Source organism: Lolium perenne, chromosome 3 (genome assembly GCF_019359855.2).
Source record: "Lolium perenne isolate Kyuss_39 chromosome 3, Kyuss_2.0, whole genome shotgun sequence".
Lineage (NCBI taxonomy): Eukaryota > Viridiplantae > Streptophyta > Magnoliopsida > Poales > Poaceae > Lolium > Lolium perenne.
In genome coordinates this window covers 313,910,057-313,930,139 of record NC_067246.2, presented here as the reverse complement: position 1 = coordinate 313,930,139, position 20,083 = coordinate 313,910,057, and the positions used below count along the sequence as shown (strand labels likewise).

Here is a 20,083-nt window from a genome sequence, read left to right as displayed (position 1 = left end):
TGTGCTAAAAAAATTATTTTAAATGTTTGGGGGCGGCGTTTGGGGGACGCGGCTGGGGAGTGACGTCCCCCAAACGCGGCACGAACAAAACACGTCCCCCAAACGCTCAATCCGGCGCGGTTTGGGGGACGGTTTGGGGGACGCGGCTGGAGATGCTCTTAGTTAGCTGTTTACATGTACTACTTCTAACCCAAGGAATAAGGCGCACGTGTATTTGAAGACAAATTTTGACCATAAAAATTGTGAAACAAAATCTTGATTATATTATATGTAATTAGTATCGTTGGATTCATATTGAAAAACACTTTCTAATGATGCTAATTTTATACAAACAATCTTTATATATTTGAACTAATTCTTGGTCAAACAAAAAAACACGTAAAACGAGGGTGCCTTATTCCTTAAATCAGAGGGCTATCTGAAAAAAGCACACATAATAATTCTTCAAATTTAACCTCCAAAGAAGTGAACTGAATCCAATCGGAACAACACAAGATGTCTATATTTTTTTTGTTAGATCTGCTATCTGTTATACGAAGTACATTCGGATCAATGTATCATGATGCATGTACTGCTCTCTTATTTATTGGCTCTCCCAAGAAAGAAACAAGAGAGAACTAAACGGATCGTGTATATCTATCCGTATGCAATAACCCTATATATGTACGTTGATCCCAAGTTATAAACTTTGTACCGAGTGAGCTAACTCATTGTTCAGCAGCCGATCCTGGATTGTTGAGGTCACTCTGAACATGGATACCCTTGTTCTTCAAGAAGGCAGAGTACCAGCGAGCGGAGAGCCTAGCCTGGCGTGGTAGTGCCTCGTCGTCAAAGTCGACACGGTACAGGCCGTAACGTGTCTGGTACCCTGCCAGGAACTCGAAGACGTCCAAGAATGCCCAGGTGAAGTAGCCTTTCACATTTGCTCCATTCCTGCAGAACGAAAGAGCTTGTCCTGGTAGCTATTTCTGAACTCTGAAGATTTTGCAACAAAACGCCCCAATTGCATGAAACTACATTGCTGGAGGAAAAACGTTAAGGACTGTTTTCGAGTTACTACCTTAATGCAGCCAATGTGCCCTCTATGTAGCTCTTCATGTACTCGAGCCTGTCGGTGTCGTCCAGAGTGTCATTGCTAGATGCATTGCCTAGAGAGATGCATTGTTATGGTTTAACCAAGAATAGCTGAAACAAAAATGTGGAGATCATGTAAATGGAAGCTAGATCGACTTGCCATTCTCTTGGATATAAATGGGAATGTCTCCGCAGGCTTCTTTCAGGTACAATAGCACAAGTTGCAATCCGTTGGGGTCAGTGGGATAAGACGTTGGGGGAAACTGCATTCCATAAAAGTTGTCTATATGTCACAACTTGCAAGATAGACGCAATCCCATTATTTTGTTCAACTGCGTGACCTTCAGGTTTAACTATTTCATTAATTTGGAGTATCTCGTGTTAGATCAGAAATCCAAATTTGATGATTCATGTCCAAAATAGCTGAACCCAGTCTAGTATCTGACATAAATTTTCATGAAAAACTTTACCTTACCGCCTGGCGGGTCTTTTTTAGATGCTGTGTCAAAGAAACATATAATTTGTTAGATGAGCCATTAGTATAAAAAAATCTAAGAAAGTTATAAATCTGGTTCAGAGGCGTTACAAAATAATCTTGTCAGTTTATATGTTAACAGTGTGAGCTTTTGTTTGCATCGATATGTTGTCAGTAGATAAATGGATCACACTACCCATTACTACTAGCTGCTATAAAAGTATGAACATTAAAGCAATGATGCTTACTTTTGTAACTAACTGACAAGTCAGCTGCATAGTCGCGCACACCTTTTTCTAAAGGGCGATCATTCACATAGACAGAAAAGTAGTGATTTATTCCGATGAAATCAACACTACCAATTACAGCTTCAGACTGAGTTCTTGTGAACGTTGGAAGACGAGAACCAACAATCTTCTTCATTGTTTCTGGATAATCTCCAGATATCAAGGGCTCTAGTACCCTAAAAAGGGAACCATAAGTTGGTTAGTTCTGCATTCCTGAAGCAAAAACTAGAGTAAGAACAACATACCAGCCAAATGTGAAGTCTACAAGTCTTTTAGTTGCTTCTAAATCCAAAGTAGCGTTGCTAAGAGGATAAGCCCAAAGAGAGTAAATATTTAGGCCAACAACCCCCTTTTGAATGGCCTGCATGAAAATCTCTTTTTATGAACAGATAAACATTTTCACATGAGTATGCATCATGAGAAAATAATCAGATCCTATGTCGAGAAAAGAGAACATCAAAACATATACCAACAAATTTGTATCGACTCCCTAAAACCATGACAGGTATTATGGATCGGAGGGAGTAGTAGATATCGATTCCCAAATTTTTGTATATGTTCAGAAAATATAATTAAACAATACAGTTAGACGATAGTGGTTTTTCTATATTAATCCTAGATACCAACATACTTAATACCTCTCTTGTTGAAAATATAGCAGGATGATACTGTTTTTTTTCTGAATTAATCTTACTTGGCAACATAAATTTCAATAGCTTATTATTTCCACTCAAACGAAGTAATGAGTTTGTAGAAAGGCACAATTTCTAATAGTGGGAACAATAATACTCACTTGATATTTTTCTCTATAAAGTCGAGTAGCCGATGCATGCGCCAGTAGCATGTTATGAGCTGCTATATATGGTTCCACAGTTGAGTCACCAATTGTACATTTTATTATTCCAAAAGGATCGGAGCAATGCCCGGGTGCGATTATGCCGGCGTCGTAAGATCCGATCGCACCGACATTAGGTTCATCTATCGTAGTCCAGTATGAAACCCTGTCTCCAAACTCCCTGAAGCAAATATCTGCGAATGCTGTGAAATCCTCCCTGCATTTTGTAGCACCACCTGTTAGAAAATATTACTAGGAAAGCAGGAAACCTCCGAACATTCTAGGATTTTGACTAATTTCATCATTACAAGGGAGAAATTCTGGTATCTTACACAATTCTATGGCTTAACCATCCTCCATACTCATCTTCCAGAATTTGAGGGTAATCAAGCTGGTAAAGCATAATATGGACTTGAATCCCTGAGGAAACATGACAGACACAGATAGGTTTAGATGGTGGAGAAAACAAGAAAAGACAACATGACAGATTTTGTTGTGTTGGCCATTTACTAATAGGTTATTGAAAAATAATTTTGTTTGTCAGTACAATACAAAACAGAGACTAGAAAAAAGAAAAAGAAAAAAAAGGTACCATGTTGCACTAGCGCATCTATAAGGCTGTTGTAGTACTCCACCCCTCTTGGATTGACAGCTCCCCTCCCATCTACAAATCTCATTTCAGAACTGATAATCAGTAAAAAAAATTGTAGCTTACTACAATGAATACATGTAATAAAAATTCATACTTGGAATAAGCCTTGACCATGAGATGGAGAATCTATAAGCCTCTAGGTTCGTGTCAGACATGAGCTTCACATCATCCTGAAAAATCAGATCATGTATGACTAAAACAGAATGTTTGAATATTCATTCTGGAAAACACAACAACTGAATGCTGGAAAAAGAAAAGGACCAAATTTACAAGCCTGTACCTTGTACTTGTGGTACCCGTCGGCAGCGACATCACCTGTGCTTTTGTCCGCCATTTTCCCTGTGATCCGGACGGTCAATTCAGAACTAAAACTTGGCATACATAAATCCACCGTCCAGTTCTTATCGTAGTCCCAAATTCGCATTCAGTACCAAACTCTGACAGGTCAATTACCTGCATGAGTGAAGGTGTCCCAGATGCTTGGGCTCCTGCCGTCCTCAGCTACAGCGCCCTCGTACTACAAGCAAATTAACCCCAGAACGGTTAACTAAAATACGAGTAGGAAACAAAATACTACCAGCCCAATGGAGACTAATCTTTACTGTGGGGCCATTATCATTATACAGTATTTTACCTGGTAGGCGGATGTGGCGGCTCCGAAGACGAAGTCCGGCGGGAAGTCGCTCCGCGTGAAGCCAAGAACAGGAGCTCCGCCATGGGCGCAGAGAAGCAGCAGGAACAGGGAGAAGAATGCCATGGAGGCCATTGCTGCAACCAGGACCTAGCGTTGTTTTGTACTCAAAACACAGACGTACGTGTGTGCTTCACAGTGGATAAGACACTGCGGCCGCCGGTTGGGCAGTCTCGTCCTGTTTAGCTGCCTCTCACAACTTTCTGGGGAACTTAATTTCATTTCACCGGTACGTGAACCGCGTGCTGAAACCAGGCGGGCCGGCGAGACAAGGACGTCCGGCATGGCATATTGGCACTACAAATATGCACGGTCTCGCTGTCTGAAAGGGCCAAAAATCTAATTTTGCTTTTGCAAAAAAAAAAAAAACTAATTTTGTGCCTGATTTTTTTGCAGAATTTTGGGCGCCATATGGAAGAGCATGTATAATACTCCCTCCGTTTCTTTCTATAGTGGTCTATAGATTTTTGGCATTTGTTTCACAATATAAGGTTGTAGCTTAGCTTTTTTTCAATTACCCCCTCCCCGTTCAGCTCCCAAATCGTTCAGTTCCCAAATTTGTTATGGTAAGTTATGAAGATATGGATTTCCCAAATTTTACGTTGATCTCAAATCATTTAGCTAGGGGTCTTGTGTAAAAAATACTCTTGCGCTAATTTTCGTGCCAAAAAACTATAGGCACTATAGAATGGAACAGAGGGAGTAGTAAAGAAAAACTGTCTTACACATTACCTAGAGAAGACAATAAATATAAGTTTTACAGCCCATTATTCATGTTACCATCCCTAACAATTAATTAATTTTTTGTAGAAAATTATATTGCTAAGGGGAGATAGGTGGTACAATATAGTAAATAGTCTCCCTTATTGTTTAAGAATTTACTTCTAAGCTAAGGAAAAACACTTTCTTTTTCTCCATTATCTCTCCTCGAACTAAGAAAAGCCTACCAACTCTAAAATAAAGTTGGCATCACTCAATTGTACATGTTCTAAGGCAGTGGCACTGTTATTTATTTAGAAAATGAAAATGAGAAGGAAGAAGTGTATTTTACGGTGAAGGAAGAAGGTTTTATTAGATCTTAAAATTGCATATCACATACACAATTTTTATTCTAAAACTGTGTGACTTTCTCCTACATCAGACACATTTTATTTAGAGAAAATGTGTGTCATTGCCTCGTACATGACATACCCTTTTATTTCTCGAAAAGCGTGCGCAATGAATCACAGGAAATACCTTATTTTGTCATTAAAAAATAACAAAAAATGTTCTTCTACTCTGACATTGTTGGTTGTATGGCACAAATCACCGTTGCGGCAAAAATTGAGACAGTTTTGGAACTAACATTATGTGGGATGCACCAAAAAAAAATTTCATCGGTGATGTTTCGTCAGGCAACAACAACCGAGTGCGGTGGTCACGAAGAGGCCTACGGGCATATCCAGCGGGGCGACGCATTTCAGACACCTAAAATATCCGCGAACGTCCGTTTGCGTCGGTCTAAATGGTCGAAATCAACCGAGGGTTCGTCCATTTGCATCGGGGTGCCCCCAATGGCACGACACATTTTTTTCTATTTTGCATTTTTTTGAACATGAAAACATAATTTACATAGTAAAGAAAGGAAAATAAAAATATAAAAACTAACGTCTGTGCCTACTCGTCGTCGTCGATCACAACGAACTCCGATACCTTCCACGACCAGTTGGCAACCGGCGGGACATACGCCGGTGCCGCTGGCGGTGGTGGAGGTGGAGCATCCCACGCCTGTGGTGGTGGTGGTGGTGGAGCATCCCACGGATTGTACGGCTGAGGTGGAGGCGGCGGTTGCGGGGCCGAGTCCTCGAGCGCCCATCGTAGGGCCTCTTCCTCTGTGAGGCCCGACGGTATGATGCTGGTGGAGTTCCGGGGCAGCGGCGGCTGCACCGGTCGGTCCACCTCTGAGACGATGACGCCGAGCTTCGCGATCTCGTCGTCGGTCATTGTCGCGGGGTACTTGAACTCCTGGCACTCCACCATGGCCGCCTACCATTCGTGGAAAATGCAGGCAACGTAATCGTCGTTGTCGTTCTTGGCCTCCTCGTTGTGGTAGGCCAGCGCGTCGATGTCGTCGGCGTCCTCCTCCTCCTCGTCCTCGTTCGATGGAGGTGCCGGCGGCTACCATGTTCGATGACGGGGCGGTGGTGGGTGGTCAAACGGGTAGTACCTATCGCCGAGGAACCCCGCTTTCCTCCTCTCATCGTGCTCGGTCTCGCGCCAGGTGCGCTAGCTATCGTAGTCAGCAGCGAAGGCGGGATCGGTGCGGAGGTCCGGCAGCAGATACCGCCGCCTGCGCCGGATCTCGGTGCTCTTGGCTGGCTCGCGCAGAAGCATGGGTGGGACATGCACCCGGAGGTGGCAAAGCCGCCAGCCATCGCCAGGCAGGTGCACGCCCCGCCAGCCGTCGCACGGCGTCCAGTTCGTGTGCATGAGCCATGCCACTGCGACACGCAGCGGCACCCTGTGCGTCCTCTCCCCCTTCTTGGTGCCGGTATCGGATGCCTCGGAGTCGTGCTTCTTCTTCCCCATGGTTATGCGGTGGCGCGCGGCGGCGAGGGCTGGGAGTGGAGGTGTGGGCAATGGCAGGGACGATGCCGGTGGACTTTTAAGGTCGGACGCGCGGGACACGATGCCATTGATAGTAACGCAAAAGCCTAGCCACTGCTAGCCAGTGCACCTGCAGAACGGAAATGCGCGACATTAATGAGGAAGGCTGTGGCGCAGACACCGACGAGAAAGCGATAACTGCGGAAGCAGTGACCGCGAAAGCAATGCGCTCGGTCAGTCGGCGCGTCCGCACAGTGTCCATCATCACCCAACCCACGCGCTTATGCGCCACATTTGACTCGCCACGAATGGCCAGACACTATGAGGCCCCCCGCTGGAGTGGTATACGCATTTTCTATCCATGCAAACGTAAACGATTAATTCGTGTCCATTTAGGGCATCTCCAGTAAACGGACGCTGAGCGATCGTTTGCGTCCGCTATGACAGGAAATGCGTCTGGCACGCTCTTGCGGCAGGTTTGCGTCTCTGCGAACGCTGCGTGGACGCGCAAAGTGTCCGCTCGCGTCTCCACTGGGCCCACCTGGCAGCGAGTCTGCATCGAGGGCATCGCTTCGGCGGTCAGCGCTTTCGCGTCTGCGCCGCAGCCTTCATCGCGGCGCTCGTGTACCATAACGAGGAGGTGAAGGACGACATCGACGAATACGTCGCGGCCGTCTTCCACGAATGGCAGCAGGTCGTGGCGGAGGGCCGCGTTTTCGAGTTCCCGGAGAACATGACGGACGACGAGATGGCGAAGCTTGGCGTCCTCGTCTCCGAGAACGACGCGCCTGTGCAGTTGCCGCTGCCCCGCTACGCCACCGGCGTCCTGCCGCCGGGCCTGTCAGAGGATGAAGCCCTTCGACTGGCACTGCAGGACTCGGCGGCGCCATAAGCGCAGCCCTGGGCGCCTCCTCCACCGCCGCCACAGCCGCAGCCCTGGGCGCCTCCTCCACCGCCGCCACAGCCGCAGCCTTGGGCGCCTCCTCCACCGCCGCCACAACCATATCCCCGGGCGCCTCCACCGCTGCCACAGCCGCAGCTCTGGGCGCCTCCACCGCCGCCACAACCGCAGCTCTGGGCGCCTCCACCTCCAGCACCGCCGGCGCGCCCGGCGTACGCTCCCCCGGATGGCAACTGGTCGTGGACGATACCGGAGCTCATCGTGCTCGACAACGACGAGGAGCAACAGTAGGCGTTAGGTTTTTTTCATGTTTTAACTATATAAATTATGTTTCATGTATAAAAAAATGATTCGCCTAAAAAAAGCGTCATGCCGCTGGAGCCACCTCCCGACGCAAACGAACACGCGATCGATTTCGACTATTTCGAGTGACATAAAAGGACGCGCGTGGACGCTGAAATGCGTCGCAACGCTGGAGATGCCGTTTCGTCGTCCTGTTGGATACCCTGAGGAGCCGGATATTTGTGAAAGCGTAAGAGCATCTCCACTCGTCCCCACGGCGAAATCCGGACGAAACAACCGCCGGATTGGACGAAATAAAGTCGTGGGAAGTACCGTATTTCCAGTCGTCCACCCGGAGTTCGGCGGACATAGTTTAAATTCAAACAAAGCGTCGTCCCGCGCTACAACTACGGCCAGTTGATCGGCAAAAGGAGCAAAAGGATCAGCCACAGATCGGCGATCGGAGGGAAATTACACGGAAACAGGCTCATCGGCAGTCCCGGCCGGCACGGCGGTGTCCGACGGACCAGTTTCCTCACACGCCATGGCCGAAGCGGCTGCGGCAGTCGACGACGAAGTAGCGGCAGTGGACGTCGAAGCAGCGGCAGTCGACGAGGTAGACGGTGAGGAAGACAAGGTAGGAGCCGGCGGAGACGACGAAGGACTGGCCGGAGTGGCTCGGAGGATGTCGCTGCGGTGGCCCTGGTACCAATTCCTCGTCTCCTCGTCCATCAGTTCCATGTTGCCGCCGCCCATCAGGAACGCCAAGTCTGTGTTCCTCTTCTTCGCCGCCGCCGTCGTCTTCAGCAGGGCGATCCGGACACCTTGGTTGGCGAGCATCTCCCGCCACCTGCCGTCGAACTTGTCGTTCCTCCCGTCGGCGTGCGTCCTCAAGTCGGCCCAGCACTTGTCGATCGACGCCTGCATCCTGTCGGCGGGATTGCCCGTCTTTTTGAGCTCTTTGAGCTTCTTCTGGCCGAGTTCAGGGCGCCCTTCCGCCGCGCCAGCCGCCGGAGCGTCGGGGTTGTACTGCTCGGTCTTGCTCTTCGAGAGGGTCTTGCGGGTTTCCTTCCACTTCTCGCAGTTCTCGAGGCGGGCGTAGACGTTCAGGAACTTGAACTGCATGCCGGTGTCATCCATGTACATGTCCAAAGCACGGCGCAGCTGGGGAAAAAGAGTACGGCGATACGGGTCAGCTCACGACGATGTACACGGTGCACAGCTAACCTCGGTGATGCAGGGTCGACGGAGCATACCTTTTGCTCCAAGTCGTGGCCGCTGATCGGCCGTTCTTCGACCTCCTCCTGTATGTCGTGCCATTTGCTACACGCCGTCTGCATGATCCCCCAATGGGTGGCCATTGCCTTGTCTCCCCGGTACACGTTCATGTTCGTCTTGTTGAAGTAGGGATCGACGAGTTTGCGTTCGTCGAACGCCTGCTTCACTCGAAGCCAATATGTGTCGAACGACTGATTGGCCCCGGTTATGCCGTTCATGGACACGGTCATCCAAGCTTCGACGAGGCACTCCTCTTCCTTCGGCGTCCATTTGATACGCGGTTCGGCAGGCGGCGAGTCCTTCTTCCTCTTCTTCTTCCCCTTCGACAGGTTGGCGGCGGCTTGAGTTGGCTCTTCTTCTTCTTCGTCTTCTTCTTCGACGGCTTGGCTTCCGTCGGCAACATCCTCCCCATACTCGTTGCGTGCCGCGACAGCTGCCGTCGCCCTCGCCTCCTTTTGCGTGAAGAACCCCGGGCTCGCAGCGGCGGCGGCCATGAAGAACCCCGGGCTCGCAGCGGCGGCCATGGAGCCGGAGGTGATCATCTCGTGGATCTCCTCTTCGTTCGGCGCCGCCATCGCACCGAACGGGAGCGGCCCTCGTCGCAGGGCCGGCGAGGTGCCCTCGAACTGGCCGCCGCTGCCGACGTCAAGCTCGGGCGGTGACGGCGTGAACCTGGATGGTTGGACGTAGGCGCCCTCTTGGAACATGGCAGGCGGCGACGGCGAGTACATCGAAGGGGAGAAGGACGACGGGGAACTGGTTGTACCTTGCGTCGGCCATTGGCCGGGGAAGATGGCGCTGCCGCCGCCGCCGGGAACATGGCCCATGCTCATGGCCATGCTGATCTTCCTCGCTTGTTCATCCTGGGCCGCCGCCGCCCTCTCGGCGGCGGCTTTTTTCACCCTCTCCGCCCTGCGCTTGTTTCGACCTCGCGCCGTTTCTCGTCCGCCGCCCACTCTGCCTTCGTCATGCCCGGCGGCCGCTCCTTCTTCGCCCGCGGCTTCCTCATCGTCGCCTTCGGCGGCATTGTGGTGGATGAGAAGACGAGGAGGAGAGCGTTGGTGGACGAGAAGACGAGGCCGGGAACTGGAACTGGAAGAAGAGGAGGAGAATGGGCAAATTCGGCGGGAGAGAATGGGGATATGCAAACAAATTGGAGGGAAAATCGACAGGATTTGGTTTTCCTGTCGCCGACTACGCGGGTCCACACGACGTTTCGCGCCAAATTCTTTCGTCCGGAGTCCCCGAGCACGCCCCGGGGGACCGGGGATGACGTGGGCTCGCCGGATGGATGAAGGACCAAATCCGGACGAAAACGAGAAACCGGGGACGCGACTGGACCGAATTACGCCATCCGGATGGAAAAAACGTCGCTCGGAGGCCTCGTCGAAAAGACGAGTGAAGATGCTCTAAGCGGCGAGCTACCGGTATGTAGCGCCCAAAGGCAGCGGTGGGAGGACAAGCTTCGTCCCCGAACTCTGGTCCCTGCTAGATTGGGGGACACTGCACCCCGCACCGGCCTGCCGAATGGCAGGTCGCGTGCAGCAAGGAGGCCGCACGCCGAAGGTCGTTGAAGTCCATCTCGGCCACCGTCCCCGTCAAGGCAGCCCACCATGCGGAGGTGCACTAACAGTGCTCGGCCAATGTGCAAAAGAGATACTCTAGGGAAGATGCTAGCAGGTGGGCCCTATAACGCTAGTTCAACGGTACAGTCAAACGGTGTGCCACATCTTTTTTTTTACAACCACAAGTTCATGCAACATCAGCACTTACAGCGGTCCTCACTAGGCACAAACAGTGTGAATAGAGAACAGTAACTTTGGCTTTGAACGCTTCTTCCTCGTCCTTGGTCCACTGTATAAGAACAAGAAAGAGAGCGCGGGGCAGAGCCCAACCCGTCTCCTCGCGTCGCCTCCTCCCGGCAACCGAGGGGGCGGAACCCTAGCTGCCGCCACACCCCCTCCCCCTCCTGTCTCCGCCACCTTGTCGCCCCCCGAGGCGCCGGTGGCCAAGCTCGCGACGCCGGTGAAGGAGGCGGCGGGGCTCTTGGCTCTCGGCCCTCCGACGCGGAGATCGGGGCAGGACCACGCGCGGAGATCGCCCCTACCGGCGCGGGAGCTCGGCCGGCGCCTCCTGCTTCGTTCTTCTCCGGCTGGAGCGGACGCTGGCCAGGGTGGTGTTTGGCGGGTCCCTGTTCTGGTGGGAGCCTGGGATCTGAGGCAGCGGCCTCGAGGGTTGAGGGCGGCGCCGCCGACGGCAGGGGCGCCGGCCGGTGCTGTGGGCTGCTCCTCTTGGCTGCGTGGGCGGCGAGGGAGCGGAGGCTGCTGCTCGTGGGGCGGAGGACCCCGTCCCCCACCCCAGATCTGAAGACGGTGATTTCCTGAAGTGCGGTTCCCTACCTGGTGTGGCTGGTGCCTGGCGAGCTCGTCGGGTCTGCTGCGTCAGGGCGTCGGGATTGGAAGCGTTGGGCCGAGGGAACCCCTTGACCGACGCGGCGGGCACATCGGCGACGACGCTCTGCGTCGTTCCCCTCCCTGGAGGCGTCGAGGAGGTTTATCTTCCTTCCCCCCATCCTTCACCCGGGTGAAAACCCAATTCTTTCGGAATGGGCGGCGGCGGCGCAGTGACGTCGTTCCCTTGCTGAAGGCACTGCCTTGGGTGGTGGAGGGGTGGCGAGCTGCGTGTTCCGGGGGTTGCCAGTGGCGGCTCCGCCGTGTCTTCGGTCGGTGGCTGCAGTTCTAAAGCTTGTGTCTTGTTGGTTGGTCTGTGCGGCGGTGGTAGATGTTGTCCGTGGGTTCGCGTGCGGAGGTGCTCATGTTGCTTCTCCTGACCTGGGCTACTGTCCAGTATGAACCCCGTGCTCTGGGGAGCTTTTCCCCTCGCGACGGTGCGGCGCCCTCAATCCTGGGCGAGAAGGAAGGGTCCTTCTTCGGAGGCGGGAGCGGGTGCTCTTACTTCGATGGCTCGCCAAGTGATGTCGAAGACTGGTGCTCTCCAATGGCGGTGCTTCCCGGCCTATCTCCTCCTATGTTGATCAAGCGGTTGGACGAGGGTCTCGACCACGATGATGTGTTTCTTGTTGTTGTTTTTTTATGGTGTGAGTTGCCTGTAAGCTGATCTTCGGCACTATGTACTCTGCCGATGTGGCGTTATTAATTTAACGCATGGCCTAGGCCTAATGTTTTAAAAAATATAGAACAGTACATTTTGTCACGCCGTCCGGCGGCGAATTGCGAAAAAGGAAAACCGGTGGCCTTTTGCAACGTAGCCAGAACATACAAATGATTTGCGTGCCATTATTTTGTTAAGATTGAAAGGTAATTTACATGTAGAGAGCAGATGTTACAAATACGAAATGTGGCTCGCCGTAAAAAAGGAATATGGTCTACGTTACTCCTCTCTCTGACCCGCCTCTAACGTTCAAACGATCAAACCAGTATTACTTGCAAGCTAGTAGCACTCCACGCCAACACGGACTCTGATCACATCCATGCCGTACAACCCCACTAGACGTAGATCCAATTCCAATCTCTTCATTATCCGAGTCCGACTGGAAGTCCTGCTTCTCCGGCTACAAATGGCCATCACCAAGGGCTCCCAAGTTCCAAGTCCCAACTCGGTCGCTGGACAACAATGGAGGTCATGTCGCAGCCGCTCGCGGAACGAATAGACTCCACGTTAACTGGATTCGAGATGGAGACTAGCTAGGCCGTGCGACGAGCCGTGCACCGTTCGCCTCCGGTGGTGCTCCATGATCTTCGTGAGGGAAGATCACTTCATAGGAGGAGAAAGGGCGCCGATGCGTGTGTTGAACACAGGGAAGTACTGGAGGAGCAGGAGCGGGAGGTCCCGCACCCCGTCGATGGGGGCCCCGCCGTGTTCCGGACCGAGAGCGCGTCCCGCGGCGCCATCCGTCGGGTACTGATGGAGGTGCTGCCGGTGCTCGTCCAGTACCACGACGACGTCGACCGCAGCGAGGAAGGCCAGTGGGACGAGTTCGTGCCCGCCGGTCAGGGAAGTACTGGAGGAGCAGGAGCGGGAGGTCCCGCACCCCGTCGATGGGGGCCCCGCCGTGTTCCGGACCGAGAGCGCGTCCCGCGGCGCCATCCGTCGAGTACTGATGGAGGTGCTGCCGGTGCTCGTCCAGTACCACGACGACGTCGACCGCAGCGAGGAAGGCCAGTGGGACGAGTTCGTGCCCGCCGGTCTCGTAGAAAGAATCGTCCGAGGAGCGGCCGACGGCGGCGGGAGCTACGCCTGCGACGTCTGGATGCACGTGCAGGTGACGCGCGTGTACAGTGAGTCAGTGAGGCGGAGCACCTGCTGCTCAAGTGCGAGGCCGCCGCCGTCCCACCATTGGGCTCTGCTCACCGTGCCGGCGAGGCGTGCGCAATCTGCATGGAAGAGTTGGCTGACGGCGTCTCGGGGTTGCCCGGCTGCTCGCACGCCTTCCAGAGGGAATGCATCCTCCAGTGGTTTAACAAGGCGCCGACGTGCCCGTGTTGCCGGCGTGACATGATGCACTATCTCGGTCGTAGACAGCGTGCGCCGGCCGCGGCAGTATTCTCGTGGGCTCACCGGGTGGCATTTCGACCGGATATGACTGTTGCGCCCAGGCCACAGACCAATTTCGTCGCCGGGAGCCATCCGGCACTATCAGAGCAAGTACAATAAATGCTAGTCAGCTGTCTATAAGATTTAAAATAATATATTGTTTCCTAGTTGGAGAAGAGAGAGGAGGAGAGCGAAGAGGAGTGAGCTCTTATGCAAGAGACAGCTCTAGCACGTGCTCCTAGGCACTATGTGAGATTGAATGATGGGTCATGCACTAATAAAGTAGTACAACTGTGGTGACCCAGCATACCACTGCATGTTGTAGTATACAAGTCGTTGATATGATCTTTGTGAAGGGACTTCTTCACAAATTGCCATATCCCTCAGAGTGGTACAACAGAAACATTGCAGGTCATAATACTCCATAATTTATTACAAACATTGTCTTAACAAGTTGGTATTCTCACAGGTCCTATGAGAACACCCTAAAATACTACTTAAGTATGATTACAACTCATAACAACTATAAGAGAGCTCAACAACTTATTTAAGTAAGTTCTACGTTGCTCGGCTCTATGATGCTAGGGTATGTCACTACTCCTCCCCCTCCGTGTCATCTGGTCCGTAGACTATCCCATAGTCTACTCCTTCCACTCCGCAGGTAAGATCAGGTTCCTCGTAGACCAGCTCGTAACTTTCTTCTGGTGCTCCATCGTTGATGGCCTCCACTTCCGGATCACAGTCTAGCAAGGGTGTCGAAAGAAAGTGAGTACAGGGGTACTCAGCAAGTTCTAAAAGAGTAAAAAGGTGTTTGATGCACTAGATACGACCATTGATCAGGAAATCGCAGGTCAATGCATGTTTTGAAATCATTTCTTCAAAAGGTTGCTTTTATTATGAAAACTATGCTCGTCAGTCTTCACAGGTTGACCAGAACTTCGTGGAGTTCCTTTCCTGCCGCGTTCGCAGTTCCCTTCCCGGAACAGGGAGTGACAGCCACAATTTGATACACTCTGCAGAGGAGCGTTACTTTTCCCACAAGAGATCTCACCCTTTTTGCCATCCGCAGGGACTTGCCCCCGTTCACACTTCCTTTGGTGTGAGGCCAGGTATAAAGTGTTGGAGATATGCCCAAGAGGCAATAATAAAATGGTTATTATAATATATCTTTAAGTTTATGATAATGTTTACATACCATGCTATAATTGTATTAACCGAAACATTGATACATGTGTGTTATGTGAACAACAAAGAGTCCCTAGTAAGCCTCTTGTATAACTAGCTTGTTGATTAATAGATGATCGTGGTTTCGTGATCATGAACATTGGATGTTATTAATAACAAGGTTATGTCATTGTATGAATGATGTAATGGACACACCCAATTAAGCGTAACATAAGATCACGTCATTAAGTTATTTGCTATAAGCTTTCGATACATAGTTACCTAGTCCTTATGACCATGAGATCATGTAAATCACTTATACCGGAAAGGTACTTTGATTACATCAAACGCCACTGCGTAAATGGGTGGTTATAAAGGTGGGATTAAGTATCCGGAAAGTATGAGTTGAGGCATATGGATCAACAGTGGGATTTGTCCATCCCGATGACGGATAGATATACTCTGGGCCCTCTCGGTGGAATGTCATCTAATGTCTTGCAAGCATATGAATAAGTTCATAAGAGACCACATACCACGGTACGAGTAAAGAGTACTTGTCAGGAGACGAGATTGAACAAGGTATAGAGTGATACCGATGATCAAACCTCGGACAAGTAAAATATCGCGTGACAAAGGGAATTGGTATCGTATGTGAATGGTTCATTCGATCACTAAAGTCATCGTTGAATATGTGGGAGCCATTATGGATCTCCAGATCCCGCTATTGGTTATTGGTCGGAGTGAGTACTCAACCATGTCCGCATAGTTCGTGAACCGTAGGGTGACACACTTAAAGTTGGATGTTGAAATGGTAGAACTTGAATATGGAATGGAGTTCGAATATTTGTTCGGAGTCCCGGATGAGATCCCAGACATCACGAGGAGTTCCGGAATGGTCCGGAGAATAAGATTCATATATAGGAAGTCATTTTATGAGATTTAAAATAATCCGGAAAGTTCTATGGAAGGTTCTAGAAGGTTCTAGAAAAGTCCGGAAGAAACCACCAAGGAAGGTGGAGTCCCGGAGGGACTCCACCTCCATGGCCGGCCAACCCTAGAGGGGGAGGAGTCCCAAGTGGACTCCCCCTATGGGGGCCGGCCACCCCCCCACATGGAAGGGGGGAATCCCACCCCAAGTGGGATTCCCACCTTGGGTAGGTTTCCCTATCACATGGAAGGTTTTGGGTTCGGGTCTTATTCGGAGACTTGTAGTCCAACACTTGGGGCTTCCACCTATATAATGAGGGACAAGGGGAGGGGGCCGGCCACCCCAACAACCACCAAGGTGGCCGCACCCCTTGAGGCCGGCGCCCCCCTCTCCCAAACCCTAGCGGCTCTCTCTCCTCCACCACATCCCGCACGCTTAGCGAAGCTCCGCCGGATTTCTCCACCACCACCGACACCACGCCGTCGTGCTATCGGATTCAAGAGGAGCTACTACTTCCGCTACCCGCTGGAACGGGAGGTGGACGTCATCTTCATCAACAACCGAACGTGTGACCGAGTACGGAGGTGCTGCCCGTTCGTGGCGCCGTGATCAAGATCTTCTACGCGCTTTTGCAAGCGGCAAGTGAACGTCTACCGCAGCAACAAGAGCCTCATCTTGTAGGCTTTGGAATCTCTTCAAGGGTGAGACTCGATAATCCCCTCGTTGCTACCGTCTTCTAGATTGCATCTTGGCTTGGATTGCGTGTTTGCGGTAGGAAAATTTTTGTTTTCTATGCAACGTTATCCTACAGTGGTTTCAGAGCCAGGTTCTATGCATAGATGGTTGCACGAGTAGAACACAATGGTTTTGTGGGTGTTGATGCTCTTGTTGTCTTTAGTTTGAGTACTTTGCATCTTTGTGGCATAGTGGGATGAAACGGCCCGGACTAACTTTACATGACCGCGTTCATGAGACTTGTTCCTCGTTCGACATGCAACTTGTATTGCATAAGAGGCTTTGCGGGTGTCTGTCTCTCCTACTATAGTGAAGATTCAATTTACTCTTCTATTGACAACACTAGTATCACCGTTGTGGTTCATGTTCGTAGGTAGATTAGATCTTACTCGAAAACCCTAAACCACGTAAAATATGCAAACCAAATTAGAGACGTCTAACTTGTTTTTGCAGGGTTTGGTGATGTGATATGGCCATAATATGATGATGAATTTGTATGAGATGATCATTATTGTATTGTGGCAACCGGCAGGAGCCTTATGGTTGTCTTTAAATTTCATGTTGAGTAGTATTTCAAAGTAGTTGTAATAGTTGCTACATGAGGTGAACAACCATGAAGACGGGGAATGGACCTTGACGCTACGCCGACGATGATGGAGATCATGCCGAAGATGATGGAGATCATGTCTGTGCTTTGGAGATGAAGATCGAAGGCGCAAAGACTAAAGGGCCATATCATATCACATATGAATTGCATGTGATGTTTATCCTTTATGCATCTTATTTTGCTTAGATCGCGACGGTAGCATTATAAGATGACCCCTCACATTAATATCAAGATAATAAAGTGTTCTCCCCTCGTATGCACCGTTGCCAAAGTTCATCGTTTCAAAGCATCTCGTGATGATCGGATGTGATAGATTCAACATTCATATACAACGGGTGTAAGCCATGTTCCACACGTGGAATACTTGGGTTTGCTTGACGAGCCTAGCATGTACAGACATGGCCTCGGGACAACGGAAACCGAAAGGTTGAACATGAGTCATATGGATGATATGATCAACATGTTGATGTTCACCATTGAAGCTACATCATCTCACGTGATGATCGGTTTTGGTGTAGTGGATTTGGATCGTGTACCACTTAACAACTATGAGGGATATTGTATTAAGTGGGAGTTCATTAGTAATTAGATTAAAACATGAACTAATTATCATGAACATAGTCTAAGTAGTATTTTGAATTAATTTTGTAGTATTGGCATCCGTTTTCTACCATGCGCTAGTCCTGTGATTGAGATAGAAATACTGTTAAAATCTGACAAGAAACTTTACGGATTGGTACCGTATTGTTAAAGAATCAAGAATTGATTAAGTCTTATTGCAAACTTTTAGTAAACCTCACATTGTTGATTCAAAGAGCTATGGTTTCAATTAGTACCTAAAGTTATCTTGTCTCCATGAAACTTGAAGTTCAAATCTGTTTGAAAAGTAAGGAGCTGAAAATTTAGTTTTCAGAAATAATCAAGGTATGAGATATATGTGATATCTAAGACCTTATTGCAAGATGATAGAATATAATTTGGTGAGACTACATAAACTCATAAGTTTTATGGGAATGTACGAAGGTTGAAGACGCAAGGCGTCCCAATCCTCCAACTATTGGGGCACTAACAATATTCGCATATCCATGAAGTTATCATCCTTAGTATGCACCGTTGCTAAGACTCGTCGTATCGTAGCATCACTTGATGATCGGGTGTTATAGATTCTACGTGTGCATACAACGGGTGCAAGCAAGATTTGCACATGCGAATACCAAGGTTAAAACTTTATGAGCCTAGCATGTACAGACATGGTCTCAGAAAGTCATCATGATATAATGGATAAAATTATGAGTGAAATTGTTCATCATATTACAAGGTTACTAAGAGTGAAATCCGGAACACTTGTCATATGATGATCAAACTTCAAAGTAAGAACCTCAAGGTTATTGGTATTTGACCAACAAACCGAGAAGTTATTGAAGTTGATGTGTTTTTATGAATAATGAGGAAAACTAAATGAGAAACTACAAAAGATTATTGGCAGAAAGAAAGAAAAGACTAGAATGTCTAGCTCAGGTGTATATAAATGATATACATGTTATGGTTATATTCCTAGTTAGGTCACACAATGAAATTCTTGGGTATTTGTACCATATTGGTTGGTATAAAGTGTCATACAAAACAACGCAATACAAGAATACAATGGCCTAAGTGACTGACAAGGAATATGATAGGAATGCACGTCTGGAACAAAAATAAAGTGTTATTATGTTCATCGTTGGCATTCTATCTAGCCCTTAGAATTTATAATAAAGAACTTAATAATTGTTATTTTGCTCTTGTCAAATAAAAACAATGAGTTGTTCAAATTATGACATTACTCCATGTACGATGGATAAGTTATTATAAATTTTATTGGTGAAACACACATACATAACACTGACGCTAAAATGTCGTAAGGCAAATGATTTGAATTCCACTTATTTGTGGAACCGCCATTTAGGTCATGTTGGAAAGGAACGCATGAAGAAACTCCATGCAAATGGATTATTGGAGTCATTTGATTTATGAATCATTTGGCACTTGCAAATCTCTTCTAAAAGGAATGACTGAAATACTGTTCATAGGCCAAGTTTTGAACAGGCAACTAACTTAGTGGAAACATACATGATGATGTATATGGTTCACTGGGCATAGTTGTGTGTGGGAGATTCTTCTACTTCATGAAAACTTCAAACAATGAATTGAGTATATATATCTGGATATATTCGATAAGGAAGAAGTTTGAAATATTTGAATGGATTCAAATAAATTTCAGCATGAAGTGGAAATCATCGTAATAGAAAAGTCAAATATCTATGATTGGATCATAGTGGAAATATTTGAATTACGAGTTTTAGCGAACATCTAAGAGAGTTATGAAATTGTTCTACAACTCACATTTCTTGAAGTATCATAGTGCTGATGAAGTATCCAAGAGATGTATCCAAACCTTGTTGGGTCAATGATGAGATAAAATATTAATGCCATTATAATTTTTGTGGATTATGCTTTAGAGACTACCGTTTTTACACTTAATAGAGCATCATCATGATCCGTTGAAATGACACCATACGAGTTATGGCATGGGTATGAATCCTAATAGTCTTTTCTTAAATTTTGGTATGCATAGCATAAGTAAATAAGTTTACAACCAAAATCGGATGAATGTCTTTGTTGGTTATCCCAGAGAATTGATTGGGAATTCTTCCCACTATGGAGACAAAGACAAAAGTGTTTGTCAATGTTTCTTATTTCCAAGAAATTGTTTCTAGCGAAGTATTTGAGTGGGAGGACAATAGAACTTGATAAAGTTTATGAACCTGAGCATAATGATCAGAATAGCGCAGCATCGGAATTGGTTCCGGAAGCGGCCACGACGATCATGGCTCCCATGACTACAAAGTGTTTTAGCCATGGAGATCGAAGTACATATTGAACCTTGTAGGTATGGTTTACTTTGTGATCAAATAAATGATTTGTGGACAAAGGATTGATTTTGAACAATAATAAACCAACTACAAACAAAGAAGTTATGATGGGCCCTGACTCC

At 48.6% G+C, this 20,083-nt stretch overlaps 1 protein-coding gene across 1 annotated transcript; it reads right to left on the bottom strand.

Moving 5' to 3' along the window:
* Nucleotides 1–419: 419 nt before the first annotated feature.
* LOC127345513 (beta-glucosidase 5) lies at nucleotides 420–4,200 on the bottom strand. The gene is made up of 13 exons (XM_051371996.1): nucleotides 3,958–4,200; nucleotides 3,777–3,840; nucleotides 3,604–3,662; nucleotides 3,418–3,493; nucleotides 3,264–3,335; nucleotides 3,004–3,091; nucleotides 2,630–2,888; nucleotides 2,082–2,197; nucleotides 1,798–2,012; nucleotides 1,545–1,573; nucleotides 1,235–1,337; nucleotides 1,061–1,148; nucleotides 420–933 (listed from the first exon to the last, which is right to left on the bottom strand). The coding sequence occupies exons 1-13, from the start codon at nucleotides 4,087–4,089 to the stop codon at nucleotides 708–710; spliced, it is 1,527 nt and encodes a 508-aa protein (XP_051227956.1). The 5' UTR covers nucleotides 4,090–4,200; the 3' UTR covers nucleotides 420–707.
* Nucleotides 4,201–20,083: the final 15,883 nt, after the last annotated feature.